The sequence below is a fragment of the Oncorhynchus keta genome, chromosome 1 (assembly GCF_023373465.1).
Source record: "Oncorhynchus keta strain PuntledgeMale-10-30-2019 chromosome 1, Oket_V2, whole genome shotgun sequence".
In the NCBI taxonomy this organism is placed as follows: Eukaryota; Metazoa; Chordata; class Actinopteri; order Salmoniformes; family Salmonidae; genus Oncorhynchus; species Oncorhynchus keta.
The window spans coordinates 40,671,067-40,686,050 of NC_068421.1; the positions used below are offsets into that span (position 1 = coordinate 40,671,067).

Below are 14,984 nucleotides of genomic sequence, written 5' to 3' on the forward strand. Positions count from 1 at the left end.
ATAACTTGCAAATAAATTAATTAAAAATCCTATGTGATTTTCTGGATTTTGTTTCTCATTGTCTGTCATAGTTGAAGTGTACCTATGATGAAAATTACAGGCCCGTCTCATCTTTTTAAGTGGGAGAACTTGCACAATTGGTGGCTGACTAAATAATTTTTTGCCCCACTGTATTCGGGGAAGGGTAAAAAAATAAAAAAATGTAAACTTCTGGAGTGTTGAAAGTTTCCAAGAGCGCAGTGTTCTCCATCATTGGGAAATAATAAATAAATAAAATCGAACTACCCAGACTCTGTCTAGAAATTGTCCGTCTGACCAAATTGTGCAACTGGGCAAGAAGGACCTTGGTAAGGGAGGTGACCAAGAACCGAATGACCACTCTGACAGAACTACACACTTCCTTGGCCAAGATGAGAGAACCTGCCAGGCCAAGTCTCTACAGCACTTCACCATCTGGGAGGGTGACCAGACGGAAGTCACTCCTGAGAAAAAGGCACGACAACACACCTGGAGTTGGCAAAAAGGAACGTGAAAGACAGATCACAAGCCAAAAGAGTGTGGTCTGAGAACACAAAAAATGTCCTGAATGCAAAGCGCCATGTCTGGAGAAAACCCAGACAGCTCATTTTCCTTACCGTGAAGCATGGTTGTGGCATCATGCTATGGGGATGCTTTTCAGCGGCAGGTACGGGGCGACTGGTAAGGATAGAGGGAACAATAAATGGAGACAAATACAGGTAAATCCTTGATGAGGACCAGCTTCGGATTGTAAATGACCATAGACTGGGGCAAAGATTTATGTTCCAACATGACAATGACCCCAAGCATACAGCCAAATTAACACTGGAATGGCTTCAGAACAAGAATGTGATTGTTTAGGCCAGGTCATCTGATGCATCACTCCATCTTTCTCCTTGGTAAAATAGCCCTTACAGAGCCTGGATGAGTGTTGGGTCATTGTCCTGTTGAAAAACAAATGAAAGTCCCACTAAGCCCAAACCAGATGGGATGGTGTGTCGCTGCAGAATGCTGTGGAAGCCATACTGGTTAATAAGTGTGCCTTGAATTCAAAAATAAATCACAGACAGTGTGGGGGCGCTTTGCTGCTGACACTATAACATCACCTCCACCATGCTTTACGGTGGGAAATGCACATGCGCAGATCATCCGTTCACCCACACCACGTCTGACAAAGACACAGCGGTTGGAACCAAAAATCTCACATTTGGACCAGACCAAAGGACAAATTTCCACCGGTCTAGTGTCCATTGCTTGTGTTTCTTGGCCCAAGTAGGTCTCTTCTTATTGGTGTCCTTTAATAGTGGTTTCTTTGCAGCAATTAGACCATGGGTCTCCTGACCCCTCCGGTCTCAGCCTCCAGTATTTATGCTGCAGTAGTTTGTGTCGGGGGGCTAGGGTCAGTTTGTTATATTTGGAGTACTTCTCCTGTCCTATTCGGTGTCCTGTGTGAATCTAAGTGTGCGTTCTCTAATTCTCTCCTTTCTTTCTCTCTCTCTGAGGACCTGAGCCCTAGGACCATGCCCAACGACTACCTGACATGATGACTCCTTGCTGTCCCCAGTTCACCTGGCCGTGCTGCTGCTCCAGTTTCAACTGTTCTGCCTTATTATTATTGGACCATGCTGGTCATTTATGAACATTTGAACATCTTGGCCATGTTCTGTTATAATCTCCACCCGGCACAGCCAGAAGAGGACTGGCCACCCCACATAGCCTGGTTCCTCTAGGTTTCTTCCTAGGTTTTGGCCTTTCTAGGGAGTTTTTCCTAGCCACCGTGCTTCTACACCTGCATTGCTTGCTGTTTGGGGTTTTAGGCTGGGTTTCTGTACAGCACTTTGAGATATCAGCTGATGTACGAAGGGCTATATAAATACATTTTATTTGATTTGATTTTGAAGGCCGGACTCAGTCTCCTCTGAACAGTTGATGTTGAGATGTGTCTGTTACTGGAACTCTGAAGCATTTATTTGGGCTGCAATTTCTGAGGCTGGTAACTAATGAACTTATACTCTGCAGCAGAGGTAACTGGGTCTTCCATTCCTGTGGTCTTCATGAGAGCCAGTTTCACCATAGCGCTTGGGTTTTGCGACTGCGCTTGAAGAAACTTTAAAAGTTCTTGAAATAACCTACATTGACTGACCTTCATGTCTTAAAGTAATGATTGACTGCTGTTTCGCTTATTTGAGCTATTCTTGCCATAATTTGGACTTGGTCTTTTACCAAATAGGGCTATATTCTGTATACCCCCTACCTTGCATTATCAGTTGTGTTGTGACGTTTGAACCTAATAAAAACACCTCTTAAGGATCAGCCCCCTTTCCCCCCCCAATTTTCACCTAAAATGACATACCCAAATCTAACAGCCTATAGCTCAGGCCCTGAAGCAAGGATATGCATATTATTGGTACCATTTGAAAGGAAACACGGAAGTTCATGGAAATGTGAAAGGAATGAAGTAGAATAACACACACTAGATCTGGTAAAAGATAATACAAAGAAAAGACAACCTTTCTTTTGTATTTCTTTTGTACCATCTTTGAAATGCAATAGAATGCCATAATGTATTTTTCCAGCCCAGGTGCAATTTAGATTTTGGCCACTAGATGGAAGTGTATGCGCAACGTTTTAGACTGACCCAATGAACCTTTGCCTTTGTTTTTTTTTTTTTGTCAAGACTGCCCAAATGTGCCTAATTTGTTTATTAATACCTTTTAATGTTCAAAATTGTGCACTCTCTTCAAGCAATAGCATGGTAGTCTTTCACTGTAATAGCTACTCTAAATTGGACAGTGCAGTTAGATTAACAAGAATGTAAGCTTTCTGCCAATATCAGACATATCTATGTCCTGGGAAATGTTCTTGTTACTTACAACCTCATGCTAATCGCATTAGCCTACGTTAGCACAACCGTCCCGTGGTAAGGACAATGATTCCGAAGGAAAGAAATTCCACAAAATGAAGTTGAAAAAAAAGCACACCTGTTAATTGAAATGCATTCCAGGTGACTACCTCATAACACTGGTTGAGAGAATGCCAAGCTGTCAAGGAAAGGGGTGGCTATTTGAAGAATCTCAAAGAAAATATATTGTGGTTACTACATGATTCCAAATGTGTTTTTATAGTTTATAATAGTAATAATAGTTTATCTTCACTATTATTCTTCTATTCTATGTAGAAAATAGTCAAATAAAATAAAAACCCTTGAATGAGTAGATGTTCTAAAACTTTTGACCGGTAATATACATGTCTGTATTACATTTTTCAATAAATTAGCACAAAAAAAACCCCTATAAAAATATGTTTGTTTTCACTTTGTCATTATGGTGATAGTGTGTTTAAATGAGTGCTATTTTTAAAAACATTTTGAATTCAGGCTGTAAAACAACATTGGGAGTAAGTCAAGGGGTATGAATAATTTCTAAAGGCATTGTAGGGCTCTGGTTTCACAGCCAGCCGTGCTCTGTGATCCCATAACAAAGCAACAGGCTGTAAGCCAGAGTAGGCATGTGTCCAACCCCCACACACCCTCTCACAGGGTGACACACCCCTACCCACATGTTTGGTGTGCAGATAAAACACACTGTGCACTAGTATGACAACTTAAATCTGACCCTCCCGTGGAGAATGGAACGACAATTTGAACTGAAAATAAAAAATACATTTTTAAAAAACTGATCTCTGAAACGCAAATTTGGCGGGGCAGGCGAGCACTCAACAGTCTTGTTCAACTCCATCCAGTTGGTCCACCTGTGAAAGAAGGTCGTGCCCTCCACTAACTGCCCTCGGTCTTCAAGGGTTCCCTCAAAGTTGAACTTGTCATCAACATCAATGGCTGATTCTACCGCAGCCTGGTTCTATCACAGTTAATTAGACAGACCGGCCGATAATGTGAGTCGTCAGATAAGCCCGCTGATTTTATTGGCACCTCGCATCTGTGGCTCCACATTGTTTGAAAACTTTTTTGGGGGAGAAAAAAAAACACCATCGAAATTCACCATTGGACAGACGCCTGGGGCCTCAGGGGACTCGGCTCTATTCAGACCTCCCTTTCTCTCGCTCCCTCACTCTCTTTCTGCCTCCCTGTTGCTCTTCAGAGGGCCAGATGGGAGGCGAAGGAGGGGAGAGGAAGGGGGAGGAGAGAGGGGGTGAAGAGAGACAGAGATGGGCAGAAGGTCATCAAAGGAAGGGGATGAGGACAGGAGGCACGTGAATTCAGGTGAGTACACAGGAGAAGAAGATCCTCTACGTAACGTTAGAATCAGGATGACTAAATCTCCAAATAAATACATTCAAGTTCCATATAGCAGGGGGTAGCAGGTTACCCTCATCAACTCTTCATGTTTCCCGATGAAAACGAGTTTTAGTAGTTAGGGAATACGAGTTTTAGTAGTGAGTGATTAACATGGAAAGTGACCCCGATGAACGACCCATGTCCATGCATCATCACATAGAAAAGGAACACCTTTAAACCTATCCACCACTTCAGTCATACACATCACAACAGCAAGGCCACCTAGGATAACCACTTTCACTACCAAGCCAATCTAGTTTCCCCATGCATTACACAAGTACTCCACTGAAACACGGTGATCTAGGCTAGCCAGGTTATGGTCTGATACAGCCAGTAATATACAACCATTTAATAGATGCTGGATAGGAGTAAAGCAACAGTTGCCATCTTAGAAAGCATTGCGTTAGAAATTCCCTCAGATGACAAATTAGGTTAACTTAGTCGTTAACGCTGCTGTACTTCAGCCATGCATGGAGAGAGACTCTGGCTGTTGGGGAGAGGCAGGCATAAGGTTAATGAGGCCCAGAAGGGGGGGGGGGACCCCCCTATTGTCAGGGGGCGAGGACGAGAGAAAGAAAGAGGGATGGAGTCTGAGCATAGGAGAATCAATGCTGGAGCAGAAGGCGGCTATGCAGCGGAGACACGGGGGGTATGGCGCCATTGTGCCGACTGGGTCACAGTGGATAGGGGAGCACCGGGGGATCTGGGCTGGGGGCTTGGCCCAAGAGGAGCGGGGTTGACAAGGAGCACACTAACGTCTCAGAGTCTTAAACTCAACTCACGTCTTAAACAACAAAGAAACTGAGACAGTGAAAGAGTGAGAGAGGGTGAAAGCGCATACACTGATCTAGCCAAACTAAAGCAAATCCAACAATAAACAGGGCATTTGTCTGAAAAATGATGGATTTTATACACTAACATGACATTTGTTTAAATTCAGAAATATGGACAACATTCAATTCACAGAATGCTGTGTTATTGGATGCTTATGCTAAATGACTTAAATGTAATGTAAATGTGTAGATTAAACTGTGTACACACACAGTTGGCCATGGTGGAATGTCAGCCTGATGATTTGTTTACCTTGACGTGATGTCCCTCCACGTAACGCGTGGCGTCCCTGAAGAGGCGGTACATGACAAAGCCCTGGGGGTCGATGCTGTCAATCAGAGGGTACGCCGTCTGGTGAGAGAAAACCCGCATCACAACCTCACACAGCATTGACATGCTAGATGCTTCTGCATATGCATGATGGCCATCGGTTACATGGCTAGAGTTGGGCTGAGGACTGGGACAGACTTTTGTTTTGTATGGGGTCTAGCTTCCTGGTTACTGCTCATAAAAGCCCACTTAAAATCTCTTCGCACTAGAAAATCTGAACTAACAGCTTCTCATTGAACCACATGGTTTAGTCAGCACTAATGCAGTGGGCAGGTGGAGAAGACATGTGCCAATGTGAAGCACAGGAAACCTTGATGGGTTAATGATCCATACTCCGGAGGGCAACCTGCAGCTAGCGGAGGTACAGACCAGGCTTCAGTTTGACTTGGCACGGTCACTGCTGCAGGTCAACACAACACTGAGGCTGACCTTCACCCAGAGAAAACAAAAAAAACACAGTCCCACGTCTAAACAAGGGGCCAATTAGACCCTGAGCGGAGCATGGCTCATTTGCATATACATGTCGGTATGAATAAAAAAGGGGCCTTTGGAGCCCAAAAGGAAACCCATTCTGAGCTTGCCTGTCGGCCATGACGTAGGTTATTAGGACAAACAATAGGGGCGAGGCATATTGGTGCTAAAACAAAACAAAAAGTAAAAACAACAACACTAGGGATGTTGTTTGAGATCAAGTCTGGAGTGGCATAACACATTCAAACATTATGGATTTGTTTTGAAGTGACCATTAGAACAAAGGTCTACCGGGGACTCGTGGAGGTGACAGGTGCAGTCACAACAAACATTCTAAGCTACACCCAGCGGTAAGAGTGGCCCTGATTGGCTGTGGTGGAGAGAGGCTGTGGCAGGTGTCTGGTAGGTAAGTGAGGCAGGCAGGTCTAAGCCTTAACCAATCCAAAATGCTTCTTCACTGAAATGTGACATATGGTAGCAGTTAATGATTTGTCCGTTGCGACACCTATAGAATTGCAGTGTTGATTGGCACGAGACATGTTCAGAAAAGGTACAAAAAGGGCGAGTGGGGGATTTAAGGGAAATTCTGGCTCAAAGAAGACTATTTGTCAACATAGGACTTGCACAGTTTTACTTGAAACAATGGCGGTACAATAACAGTGTGACAAGATGTTGTAAAAGTCCTCATTGGCCCGTGCCAGAACAGCGCTCAACCCCTCGTGTTGTAGAGATGTCACTCACCATGCCTGTTTCTGCAGTGAAGATGACTATCTCGTAGAGAGGGGCTAGCTGCTGGAACAGGTAGTCGATGCCTGGCCTCTTCTTGAAGCGCCAGCCTGTAGCCAGCTGTGGGGAGAACAAACCAGTCCACTTCACATGTATTCTGGCTAGAATTCTCACTGAAAGCTATCCACAAATATAGTCAGTGAATAATCAATTTAAAAATCAGTTTCTCGACAGCCACTATCCAAACCACATAAATGCACAAATAACCAGTGATCGATTGATTCATTAGTTTGTCATCACGTTATAAAGTGGTATATTCACTGGCATACATTTTTGCTTTTTCCACGGCCTAAACGGAGCAGCTTATGGCAGATGAAGCGTTTGGATGACCTCCTGGACCACTTGTAGTCTTTTCTTCAGAAATCAAAGCCTGAGCAGGGCCGCCAGGTGGCTGTCTGCTGATGGCTGGTGTCGGGTTACGTCCACACCTCACCGGTCTATGCACGCGCCACTCGTAGGGGGGAGTCATAGGGGAGGGAGCATGATACCACTCAGGTAAGGACAAGTAGGTAGGATCTCAGGTAGGATGGGCAGGGGTTGTTAGAGTAGGGGTTGGGACAGGTTTCGAGGGGGCCAGGTGGAAGCCACGGGTAATGGGAGGGTCTTTACAGATAGTGGAGGTAAACAGGTGGTGGCCCCCCAGCGACCCACAGGCCAGATGGCCACCCACAGAGAGACGGGGGAGGCTGAGGTAAAATCCTAAGTAAACAAATTTTAAAAAACGATTCTACTTATGAATGATTAATGTACTATCAAACCCAAGGAATGAGACGAAACAGCTTTTCTCTTGTTGTGTTCTTGGCTATACTGAGAGAAGGCATCCAGGCCACCCAGCAGGTTACTGGTACCAGACGGCCAGGGTGAGGTGCTGGGTGAGAGGGAGGTGGTACGTACCGACCACTCGGGGTGCAGCAGGACGTCTGTGAGCTCCAGGACCAGGGTGTAGGGAGGCTGGTAGTAGGGCTCCCTCAGAGGGTCAGGAAGCAGCTTGGGGCTCGTGGGCTCAATGATCATCTGGGGACGCACAGATATGATGTCGTCACACAACTACACAAAAACACAATGCTGCAGTAGGGAGGAACAAGTGGCACATCATCAGAACTATGTGGGTCAACTGACAACAGCCAAACTCCAATAAAAATAAGTATGCAACTTGTATTTTGTGGTGAACGAGGCCTATCCCTTTAATACTTGAGGTCCTTCATAAGGGTGATTTCCTAAGAGTTGAAGCCTAGTCTAATGTCAACATGGTCACAAGCAAGTCGCAGTAAAACACACGGAGGCCATCACTCCCGGCTCGCAGGAGTAAAACGTATTTGGTTGCTTATGTGGGAATGCAGGAGCGTGAAAAGATGGTGGTCTGCTTCCTTATTTCATTTATTTGCTCTTAGCTGGCCTCATCACGGCAAACTCAAAAAAAGAATCCTGTAAGAACCAGCTGCAAGAGGGAGATGGAACGCGTGGAAGAGAGAACTGACATGTTCAAGAGACCAGAGGCCAGGGAGGAGAGGGTGTGTGTTGTCAATATGCAGGGTGGAAAAGGGGTGTGCGCTCGTGTGTATACACACGAAGGAGACAGGGGGCTGTTCACACTCCATTGAAGAGATCAAAGCGCTAAGAGGGAGATGGATTTTGGTGTGTGTGTGGGGGGGGGGGATCTAACTGAACGGCAGCTGCAGGCCCATGCAGAGAGGCCTTCCTGCTCAAAGCAGTCTGGCTGCACCTGCCTCTGCTTCAGTAAAGACAGACAAGCAGCCTAACATGGCTTCCAGTGGAAATATCCCAATCCAGCAGTTAACCCAGGGGTTTAGTGGACAAGGACCTTCTATTCTACCACCCTGAACCAGCCACAGGAGGAAAATGCTGACTAGATCAACCACATAACAAATACTACCAACTGTAGAGTGGAGCCATCCATTGATCAGGTTACATTGAACAGTGGGAGTGGCAAAGGCCGTTTTAACCGTCTCTTATCACCCACCTGTCTGTAGTCTTGGAAATACTTCAACGTCCTTCTCAACTGCTGGATAACCGGTGCATCTGTAAGAGAGATCAGCTATAAACAGTGTGGAGCGAGTATCGTTTCTCAACACGCCATACTCAAGACTGAACACTTAGCCTAAGGGGAGTTGTGGTGCATGCATGTATAGGATATAGGAGTTACTGAGCATCTCAAGCAAACTCCAGTGCTGGTAGAATGTACATGGCTGTAGTCCTAATGAATTACTTTTTTATTTTAAAGGGGGCAATCAGCAGTTTATACACACACGGAACCAAAATATAAAGTGTTGGTCCCATGTTTCATGCACTGAAATACAAAATAAAAGAAAATGTTCCATACACACAAGCTTATTTCTCTGAAATTTGATGCACACATTTTATTACATCCCTGGTAATGATCCACCCACCTGACAGATGTAGTATATCAAGAAGTAGACTAGACAGCATGATCATTACACAAGTGCACCTTGAGCTGGGGACAATAAAAGGCCACTAAAATGTGCATGTCACAAAACACAATGACACAGATGTCACAAGTTGAGGGAGCGTGCAGTTAGCATGCTGATTGCAGGAATGTCCACCAGAGCTATTGCTAAAGAATTGAAAGTTCATTTCTCTGCCATAAGCCACCTCTGTCATTTTAGAGAATTTGGCAGTACATCCAACCGGCCTCACAACTGCAGACCACGTGTGGGCGAGCAGTTTGCTGATGTCAATGTTGTGAACAGTGCCCCATGATGGCAAGTGGGGTTATGGTATTGGCAGGCATAAGCTATGGACAACAAACACAATAGCATTTGATCAATGGCAATTTGAATGCATAAAAAAAATACAGTGACGTGACCGAGGCCCATTTCTTTGAAGTATCTGTGACCAACAGATTTTTATTTATTTATTAACCTTTATTTAAATAGGCAAGTCAGTTAAGAACCAATTCTTATTTACAATGACGGCCTACACTGGCCAAACCCGGACAACGCTGAACCACCCTATGGGACTTCCAATCACGGCCGGTTGTGATATATCCTGGATTCGAACCAGGGTGTCTGTAGTGACGCATCTAGCACAGAGATGCAGAGCCTTAAACCGCTGCACCACTCGGGAGCCCAGGGGGTGTTACCCTGTCATGTGAAATCCATAGATTAGGGCATAATGAATTTATTTAAAATTGACTGATTTCCTCATATGAACTGAAACTCAGTAAAAGTCTGAAATTGTTGCATTCATATTTGTTCAGTAAACATTTTTAGACATGAATTATATATACCCATTGATTCTTTGGAATATAACATAAATACATCATGAGCTAAGTTCAGTCATTTCCCATCAGAATCTAAAATAAGCTTGTTTTACTCCAATGTTTGTAAACAAAATCTAAAACGACAGCCTCAAAACATGGTTAAAACTATCATTTTAATATCATTGGATGGTTAGTCCTCGCATCCATAGCTAAATTTGAGAGTAGTTAAATTTCTCCAGCTTTTTAAACGAACCAGGGAGACCGCTTTATTGTTTATACAGCTGATTGCCGCTTTAAGAGAGGCATCTCTGTAGGGAACCGCAGCATTGGTCCCAACAGATAACATCTCAGCAATTTGATGGCAGATGCTCCTAGGCTAGTTCTCCACTCAGATAAAGCATGCAGCCAGGGGCCTCTGGGATGTGAAGTCCTTTGGGACAGAGACAGAGTGAGAGATGGAGTGGCTCTCTATGGGCCTATAGCGTCCGGCCAGTGTGTATAACCAGGCAGGCCCCTTTGGGTCCCCCAGCCCAGTAATAGCAGGCCTGGGAGTGGGTGAGCTGGTGAAACACCCCCTACCCCTCCGGCCTGCCTGCGTATGTGTGTTTTATAAGGTCTGGGCGGAACATACTCTTCTAGAGAGCGTGGGACTGTGACCGGCCCTGTTGACAAACCTCTTCCTTGGGAAAGCAGAGCCAAGCCAGGCTGGGGGTGGGTGGTGATCGTTACAACCCCCTGGAGAGGGACGGGGGTTGCCGAGGCGTGTGTATGTGTATGCATGCGAGTATGTGTGCGCAAAATGTGTAATACGTTCGTGTCTGTGCGCGTGCCCCTGTGTTTGTGCCTCTGTGAGAGTCACTGAGGATAGGACGGATCAAGGCACGCTTTTATGGTAATAAAGGGGCTGGGTAGTGGTGGGATGAGATCGAAAGGAGGATGACAGGTGAAGGATGGTTATGGGATTAATGTGTCAGCCAGGCCACAGTGGGTCCTTCAATGATGTGAGAGGTGGGGAAGCTACCTCTAAGGGTCAAAGGATATAGCCATATAGTCAGGGACATAGGCATTCAATTTTCTCCATTGGTAACCGTTGGCTGTGATCACATTCAGTCTTGTCAAAAAGCAGAACTCCCATTATGGTAAAAACATTTGGGACTGACATCAACTCTGAAAGGAAGACCATTACAAGCTAAAGTAAAACAAAGGCCCCCAGAAAAGAAGGCTTTGACAAGCAGCAGCAGCAGTCTGGTCAGGCAGCCTCTTGTCCTAAACTTGTTTGCCAGTTTAATAGAGGCAGGCCATTGCGGCCAGTGGAAAGGCTATGTTGCTCTCGGAAGGGATGTCCATTTAAACAGGCGAGAAGTAGGGAGGGAACGAGGGAGGAAAGGCAAGAAAGATCGATGGTGGTGCCTCCGGACACAACAAAGGCCTCCTTTAATCCACAACTGGGGTGGCATATGCTCCGTTAGTTAGCTTAAGGCCATTATTACTCAATTGCCTTTATTCTCCCTGTTCTCTTTTTTTTTTTTTGGGGGCTCTTGCTTTTCTTTTGGCCTGCGCTGTCAATCGCTTCTTTCTTGGGCCGTGACAAACGGTCATCCGGCCTCGCTCTTTGCGGTGGGGCTGGGGGGGTGTCTATTGGAGTATCTGTTTAGGGACATAGGCTATTGGTTGGGCCGGTAGGTGTAAGAGGCATGCTGGATTGGTTAGCTTGTTTGTTTGGAGTACTGGTGGTCTCTATCCTCCTAGGGGCTATAAGTCTGTCAGAGCGAGCAAACATGGAACGGCCCCTCATCAAGTCAAAGCCAAATACGGGCTCTGAGGATCCTAGCTGCAGGATACTAACTGGGACACATGGGAGGATGAATGATGTGATAAAATGGACCGAAAGAGATGAGGTCTTCCAAGTCTTGATACGCCTCCCAAAATTACCAGTTATTTAAGCCTAATAATAGTGCTTGAAGATAAAAATGTATTTTCTCTCCCCCTTAACACAAAACATCTGGTGTGTGTACTGATTGATTCCATACTGCATCAAGACCGTTTCATAGACCCACAGTACACACTAGGAGAAAGCAACAACTTCCAACCTCAGCGAGTATTTTGAAAGCAGTCCTGCACTTGTCACACCCCAGTGTGACCTCAACAGCGCGGTCTTTGGGGAGGTCATCACTGCCGCAGCGTCCAACGCTCCTCCTCAGCATAACGCCCCTGGCTCTGAATACCATCACTTGGCAAGGCGACACGGATCTGGACGAGCACGCCTGACCTCATCGCCTAGGGTCCCTGAGGACCCATCCAGCGGAGGCGTCCAGGCTGCCCCCCCCAATCCCCTCCACTAGCCTTCTGCCACCTGGGGTGGAGGGGCGCGTGGGCAGGGGGCTGGAATGCTCCCTCTACGCTCCCCCGTGGGCCCCTTAGACCATCAATGGCCTTCATTAGGGATATTGAACGCTGTGGGTGCATCAGGGCCGGCCAATAACAGCAGCAGCTGAAGCAGCACTCTGGACACTGACGGAAATAAAGGGACACAGCAGCAGTGCCAGATAGAGGACTTTGGGGAGCGTGACAGCGTGAAGAATTAATGAAGCAATTATTGGTATAACAGGGTGATTGTTAAGCGTTTATAAAATCAACACTTCTGGAAAGGGCCACAGCTGTCCCTGGCATTAGCATAGCTTTGAAGCGGTGCGGGGAGGCACCTCGCGACTCAGTCCTCTGTCATTTCAACAGCATAGCCAGTTCTAGAACGCGACACATTCCCGCTCAGCTCCACACTGGCCAAATGTGCACTCAGAGGGGAGAGAGAAGATGTCAATCAAAACACCAATGAAACACACAGCTAGGACAACAAATCTATTGGGGAAACCAATGTGTTTTAATACTATTAAATGAAAATGGAGAGAAACAAGCAAAATGTCAACTTTCCTGTTTGTCGGTCTTATGAGGCCCTTTTCACCAGGTTGTCAGCCTGGCAGTTTATAGGGATGACTGACAGCTGAGAGGCATATGGGGGGTTGGTTACCGGCTGGGTGGGTACAGGGTGGTAGTCACACACAGAATTGGGGGCTAGCCGGGGGGGAACGACTCATCTGGACCACTGTCAGTGAATGGGTGAAAATGGGTGGTCAAGTTGTAAACGTGGTATGGATGGGTATTAGAATGCTAGAGGTCTGCCTGAGGACGCAAACTAACAGCACTCAACATCACACTTTTTTGTTGTTTTTTTGTTGTTGAATTTGACCCCTTTTCCTCCCCAATTTCGTGGTATCCAATTGTTTTAGTAGCTACTTCCTTGTCTCATCGCTACAACTCCAGTACAGGCTCGGGAGAGACCCTATCCCTACCGGCCAAGCCCTCCCTAACCTGGACGACGCTGGGCCAATTGTGCATCACCCCACAGACCGCCCAGTCGCGGCCGGTTGCGACAGAGCCTGGGCGCAAACTCAGTCTCTAGTGGCACAGCTGGCGCTGCAGTACAGCGCCCTTAACCACTGCGCAACCCGGGAGGCCAACATCACACCTTTTTAATGACAAATCTAAGATCAAACTAAATGAGGCGAAGACTTCACAAGTTAACCATCAAGAGCTGTCTGAACTTTTTTTTACCATGTTTACGTAGCCCTTACATCAGCTATAAAAGATTACATCAGTTATGTGAATCGAGATCCATTTACAGCCCATGACCAGATGTATGGGAAGGCAGAGGTGTGCCAAAAGCCTAGGAGAACAAGGGGGCATTAATAAAAACGCTCATCTCTAAGCTAACTCAACTTCGAGAAAACAAAACCTCCCCAAAATACCACAGGTAGTGTCCAAAAAAAAGAAAGGAAAACAACTCACCGTTATCAAACTCATCTGGAATCTGTAAAAGACAGAAGGAAGGTGAGAAATAGTCCAGGTCACACACTTGTGAATGCAAGGTCAATGTCAGATGGTACTGTTGACAGAACTTAACATGAATTACACTATGGCCTAACGCATAAGGTAAATAACATGACATTTTGTGGTTGTGTTTACGTTCAAACGTCAGTGTCAGCCAATTCAGCTGTTGGTGTTTAGGTCCAAACAGCCACGACACCCCTCAAATACTACAGAATATTCCTTTATTGAAGTCGATAGCCTTCCAGGCTAGTTAGCATTTCATCTCTCTATGCATCTACACCAGGGGTAGGCAACTAGATTGAGACAGGTCGATTTCTCAGGGCAAATGGTCGAGGGTGCCAGAAAATTACAATCATTTGTACACTGCAAATTGACCACAACTAAGCCAAAATAGAGAGCATTTGAAAATAATAACTTCATACCTTGAAACACGATCACATTTTGTTTGTGGGGATACTTGGGAACAGATTACCTCATTTAAAAACAAGTTTTTAAAAATCAGCAGGATTTTCGCAGACCAGTTTCGGCCCAGGGGCCACCTGTTGCCGACCCCTGACGTAAACTGAACATCAATACTGTACCCATGTTTGACATACTCTCTTATAAACAGTTCTTAAGCAGGGACTAAGGTACCAAAATAAATAAAAAGAGACCGCCGTTCTCTCCTTGAGAGCACAGACACCAAGACCGTCCAAACCACTCACGTTCTACTTTTCACACAGATACTGGGCTGTCCAGGCATTGTGCACTGTGTAGTAGTGTCCAGTATATATATTGTTTATTTAACTAGGCAAGTCAGGTAACAACAAATTCTTATTTACAATGACCGCCTAACCCGGACGATGCCGGGCCAATTGTGCGCTGCCCGATCACGGCCGGTTGTGATACAGCCTGGAATCGAACCAGGGTCTGTAGTGACACCTCTAGCACTGAGATTCAGTGCCTTAGACCGCTGCCCGTCTCGGGAGCCCCTGTTGCTCATCTCTGTGCATTACGTGCCGTCATGCTTAAGTGTTAGACCTGGCCCCTCCCTCGCGGTGAAACTTACAGCAGCGGCCCCACACCAGCCCACCAATTAATCTCCCAGCTGATGAATATTCAGCTGCATCTGCCAGCAGGTCCCTGGCC

The 14,984-nt window shown here is 45.9% G+C and overlaps 1 protein-coding gene across 1 annotated transcript in view; it reads right to left on the reverse strand.

Annotated features, from left to right (window-relative positions):
* The window catches only part of LOC118385186 (mitochondrial import inner membrane translocase subunit TIM50-like), a 31,804-nt gene that overhangs the window by 7,727 nt on the left and 9,093 nt on the right, over positions 1-14,984 (reverse strand). Inside the window, exons 4-8 of the mRNA XM_052525005.1 lie at positions 13,815-13,836; positions 8,712-8,770; positions 7,625-7,744; positions 6,686-6,790; positions 5,396-5,494 (exon numbers count right to left, since the gene is read on the reverse strand). Of these exons, the coding sequence (XP_052380965.1) occupies positions 5,396-5,494; positions 6,686-6,790; positions 7,625-7,744; positions 8,712-8,770; positions 13,815-13,836 (405 nt within the window). The remainder of the gene's footprint in view (positions 1-5,395; positions 5,495-6,685; positions 6,791-7,624; positions 7,745-8,711; positions 8,771-13,814; positions 13,837-14,984) is intronic.